This window comes from Coregonus clupeaformis, chromosome 27 (genome assembly GCF_020615455.1).
Source record: "Coregonus clupeaformis isolate EN_2021a chromosome 27, ASM2061545v1, whole genome shotgun sequence".
Classification (NCBI taxonomy): domain Eukaryota; kingdom Metazoa; phylum Chordata; class Actinopteri; order Salmoniformes; family Salmonidae; genus Coregonus; species Coregonus clupeaformis.
Genome location: NC_059218.1, coordinates 35,665,760 through 35,670,633, shown reverse-complemented (window position 1 = coordinate 35,670,633; position 4,874 = coordinate 35,665,760). Strand labels below are relative to the sequence as shown.

The 4,874-nt window shown below is 42.3% G+C and overlaps 1 protein-coding gene across 2 annotated transcripts; it reads right to left on the bottom strand.

Annotated features, from left to right (window-relative positions):
* Window positions 1–945: 945 nt before the first annotated feature.
* LOC121541232 lies at window positions 946–4,183 on the bottom strand. 2 transcript variants are annotated; one of them, XM_041850209.2, is made up of 6 exons: window positions 4,063–4,144; window positions 3,122–3,204; window positions 2,611–2,869; window positions 2,415–2,448; window positions 1,941–2,253; window positions 946–1,739 (listed from the first exon to the last, which is right to left on the bottom strand). In XM_041850209.2, the coding sequence occupies exons 3-6, from the start codon at window positions 2,859–2,861 to the stop codon at window positions 1,393–1,395; spliced, it is 945 nt and encodes a 314-aa protein (XP_041706143.1). In that variant the 5' UTR covers window positions 2,862–2,869; window positions 3,122–3,204; window positions 4,063–4,144; the 3' UTR covers window positions 946–1,392. The 2 variants fall into 2 exon arrangements, with proteins under 2 accessions (XP_041706143.1, XP_041706142.1); XM_041850208.2 differs by lacking the exon at window positions 3,122–3,204 and having other exon boundaries at window positions 4,063–4,183.
* Window positions 4,184–4,874: the final 691 nt, after the last annotated feature.

Genomic DNA, 4,874 nt, shown 5'->3' with positions numbered 1-4,874 from the left:
AGTAGTACTTTAAAGTATTTTTACGGAAGTATTTTACGTCACTGCCTAGCATGAAAGTGCATCGTTGTAGCTGTGTGGGCTAATATAGTCAAAATGTTTGCCTTGGATAAGTTTAGCCAATGGCCATGGGGTAAGTTGAGCCAATGGTTGAGCCAATGGCAAGTTGAGCAAATTGAAGTGTTTGTTTCCAGGCGTAATGCAAAGTGTTTTAAAAAAGTACAACGTTTTTGTTAGGCGTTAAGCCTGTATTAAAATATGCTTAAAGTTGCACTATCCAAAAATCGCTCCACCATTTCCTGGTTGCTAAAACTCTAATAGTTCGCCTAATTTCAGTTTATTTGACAAAATAACATAGTATAGTGTAGAGAATCATTGTACCATCTAAACCACAGTGAAATATATTTTCCATAACCAAAAATATTGTTGTTTCAGCTGTTTGAAGCTGGTGTACAAAACCGAAATGAAAAGAGCAAAAACAAAACTTAAGAACAGGAAGCATAGAAATAGCACAGATAGAACAGATCTACCACTTCTAAGACTTGCTTTCAAGTAGGATGATAAGATCTATAATTCACATTTATATGTGAATTTGGTCGGGTCGCCCAAAAAGATTAAAATACAAAAAAGTGATTGTTATTGTGTTGAATTGTGTTTGTCAAATAAAGATAGACATGGTTTTAAAAAGGTAGTGGTAATATTTCATTCAGTACATAAATGTGTAGGCGGCTTGACTTGTGCCAAGTGACCACTTTTTTTGGACAAGCTATGTTTTCGAAACTGTAATGTTTACATTAATTGTGATTATTTCCAGGGATACAACATTCTGAAATATATGTAGATATCTTTGTTAGAAAGAATACTTTATTTCCCTTGAAGGAGTGACGCTGAATGTAAAACATTGCTCAACTTACCCCACTCTCCCCTAATGTGATGATGCATTATTGTGTGCTAGGCTACACAAGGATGCATATTGCTCGCTATGGGAATGAAAGAGACAAGAAAACACCAAACATTTTCTATGGCATTTAATTAAGCAACTTATAAATAAGGAAACAAAAAAAACAATGAACTTAGCTAACACATGGCAGAGCAAAAGTTAAGGAGATAGGTGTGGGGCAAATAGTTATAAAGACTAGGTATGCTTACATTACATTACATAATTAAAAACAGTATCAAGAAATTCACGCTCTCTCCATAGCCAGAGAATGACAGCAGACAGGTTGAAACCAAATAAATGATATCAAAGATAAGATAATATAGCAATGTTTTGCATCAGTCCATATCACTTACAAAAGGTGGCAACAATAAGAGGCCATTATTGCCCTTGTATTTTCATTAAGGATGGACAGGAGGATTGAAAGTCTTTATGGTAGATAAATCATAATTTCCCCCCTAGAATGAAAATCCCCCACAGTCAAAGGCATCAAAGTCAGAGTCTGCCCCCTCAAAGTCAAAGCTGTGGAAGTGAGGAGAGTCAACAACAGTCTGATTGCAGGAGTGGTACGCCCCTGCTGAGCCCAGGTTAGAGAAGTCTGTGGTGGGCGGCAGGTCAGGAGGCCTTACGTCAGGATTAGCAGGAGAGCATGCACCCAGGTAACCCATGGCAGAGGAAGCAGCGGCCCCTCCCATCAGCAGATACACAGCCCTCACTGCCTGGGCATCATGGCTGGTGCCATGGCGCAGACAGCCCACTGAACGACTAGTCCCTTTGTCTCTCTTCATGTGGGGAGATTTCTGGCCTGTGGTGGGAGGTAGAGAGAATGTCATGACAATCCTTAATTGCTGTCTACTCTACGCCACTGGACTGCTGGCTTTTTTTCCCTACAGACTCATCCCCCAAAAAACTTTAAACAGTCACGTAGACAGTGGGTAAATTAATTCACAGACAAAATTGCATAAACAAGTTTGTATAGTAATGCCGTAAATCCTGTATTTCTCACCTTTTTCCTTTTGTGGGGTGCTGCCTGTGGTTGGCCCAGGAGAATTTGGCCCAGCAGAGATTGACCCAGGAGATCTTGGCCCAGGAGATCTTGGCCCAGGTGATGTTGGCCCAGGAGATCTTGGCCCAGAAGATCTTGGCTCAGGAGATCTTGGCCTAGGGTATCTTGGCCCAGGAGAGAAGACCTCCATATCACTGAGCGGTGGAGTTGGGGGATCTTTGTCAGAGATGGGGTCTGGAAGCGGGTCTCTGTCAGTGATACATCGGGTCGAAGCATTATGGCGTCTACAGGAGGACATTGGTGACGATACACTCTGTAGAGGAGAAAAGTGTATAGCTGTGATATCAAACCTTTGAGGAAGAGTACCCTACATCTTGCAATGCTATCGCTCACAGTCACATCACTGACAACTCTCCCAGTTTGTTCAAATGAGGAGGGTGAGTTAAGATTCAAATTAAGGAGGCATAGGCTCACCTCTCGCACTTTCCTCAGCATGTTGACCCATTGACTGAAGAGAGAATATGACATATTATTACTTCAGTAGTACACAGAACATAGATTCATCAACATGAGATTAAAGAAAGTAAAGCTCTGACACTGCATAATGCTGCCAACTCCAGTAATCCCCATCCCTCCCCAGCCTCTATCTCACATTGCTCTGTCAACCGACCTGCAGTCCTCTGCGTTGTCAGCCAGTAGCAGCAGGAACTTCTCCTGAGGCAGGATCAGAGCAAAGCAGCAGTCCCTGCGTCCTCCAGTGGGCAGCTTGGGCAGGTCCAGGATCTCCCTGCCCTCCACGATGGCCTCACAGCCCCCCTGCAATGCCACCATCTGGTCAGGAGGGGACACTGCATCGCGACTCACCAACACACAGCCGTCAGCTGTCAATATGAGGTACCTCTCCTTCCATTGTTTGAACATAAAGCCACCTGGAAGTGAGAAGTGGTGGTTGGTAGGGGATAGGAAGAAGGAAGAGTGCATGATGGATGGTGAGAGAGCGGAACAAACAAGGACTACATACGTCTTTCAGAACAGAAATACTTAACACCCAAAGCACGTTGACAGGATTAACCATGTGTGTGAGGTGTATACTTTTGTTTCGAAGTAGATTTGTTTAAGACTACCAAGAAACACTCCATGTGACCCTGATTTAACCCACTGCAGTAAAAGGTTAAACTAACTTTGTCACGATGGTGATGATGATGATGATGATGGAAGCAGTGTGCCAGTGGTTTGTCCACTCTCTGCTTGCTATTCTCTCATCCTTTAGGATTAAAACAAGTCACATGGTTGGAGGATCAAGAGGGGGGCTGGACCAAGCAGATAATACTGCCTATAGCGTGCACTTGAACTAGAATAAACAGTGCCACACATCTGGATCCACTCACCACATCAGGGCATATAGTACAATCAGTCCAGGAGAGGAGACAGCTGTTAAGTGGGCTGAACAGCTGTTAAACTCATTAGCATATGGCATTTGACTGCATCATATCACCATGTCCTAGTTAATTGATACAAATTAGTTTGAACACTCTCTCATGTGGTCTGATCTACTAATCTATTCCTGCCCTAGGCTGTCTGTGCCAGACCTCCAAATCACGCATGGTATGCTGATGAAACATCTTCCACTCATTTTACAGAGAGCAATTAGGGTTAAGTGCCTTGCTCAAGGGCACATTGACAGATTTGTTTCACCTAGTCAGCTCTGGGATTCAAACCAGTCAGTAATCTTTCGGTTACTGGCCCAACGCGCTTAACCACTAGGCTACCTGCCGCCAACTCGTAAGTGTCCTGTATTTATTCACAAATTATACATGCTGTATTGATGCCTCTAAAGCTCAATAGATCTAGCTAAGCACCGGACATAGACTGTAAGATGTTTCCCCACTGTCATAACGCAAAAGAAGCTTGTCTGTCTATGCCAGCCATCATCCAATAAATATTTATATGGATTTTACATAGGCTTCAATCTTGTCCCAAATCTAACAACTGAAGATAATCATATTTATTTTAAAATCATCAATAATTAACATTACAATAATAATTAAAGTAACGTCTTACCAATCATTACTACTAAATAAAAATAACGAAAGTAAAAGAGAGGAGGACTGGAGTGTCTTACCATACTTCCTGAGAAATCCACGGTGAATCCCTGCAACACTCATGTTTAAAGGTTAGCCTCCATGAGAGACAAGGCGCAAGAGATGGAGAGAGCGATGGCTTGATTTAGGCAGGATGCAGAGTGAGCGTGCCTGTGTGTGTTTGGTATGTTTTAGTGCTGAGGCATAATCCCCATTCAGCTGGAGCATCCCACACAGGCGCAGTTCAGAAGCTTGGAATGAGATTGGGTTTACTGTCCTTAGGCAAGCCAAGTACAATCACATAAACAACACATGCCAGTGCAAATCAAAAGTATAATACTGAAGTATGAACGGTCAAATCTGATGCAAAGTTCCTAACATTCAAAATGACCTATAGCCTAACCATGTGTGCAACATTTTCACTCATGCATATAGCATTAGAGAAAGCACATATTCACTGGGTAAAGCATATATAATCTGTCCTGTCAAGTGTGCTATTACTGACTTTATGCATAACCACCAGCTTCTCTCTTCTCTTGAGCCACTTGATAGTATTTCCTATCGATACTTGCATGCACTAAAATCACTAAAACATGCACTATGACTCAGTGATTTAAGTCCTCAATCCCTAAAACATGCACTATGACTCAGTGATTTAAGTCCTCAATAATTGGTGTGTTTCTTAATCTTAATTCCATTAACACTTTTCATGTGAAGTGAACAACAACCCCCTGTAGTGGGGTGCGATGAGATCACATTGACAATCCCTCACTGTCTTTTGACCCTAGATTATTGCGGCCGCCAGGGATTGCTGTATCTCTCCACAGATGGTTTGTGGGAAATAGGAATGGAC

Coding starts and splice junctions, on each gene's coding strand:
- LOC121541232 (XM_041850208.2), bottom strand. CDS start 4,105: ATGAGTGTTGCAGGGATTCACCGTGGATTTCTCAGGAAGTATG. Junction 2,449..2,610: donor GACAACGCAGAGGACTGCAG/GTCGGTTGACAG, acceptor TTCTCTCTTCAG/TCAATGGGTCAACATGCTGA. Junction 1,740..1,940: donor CACCCCACAAAAGGAAAAAG/GTGAGAAATACA, acceptor CTCCCACCACAG/GCCAGAAATCTCCCCACATG.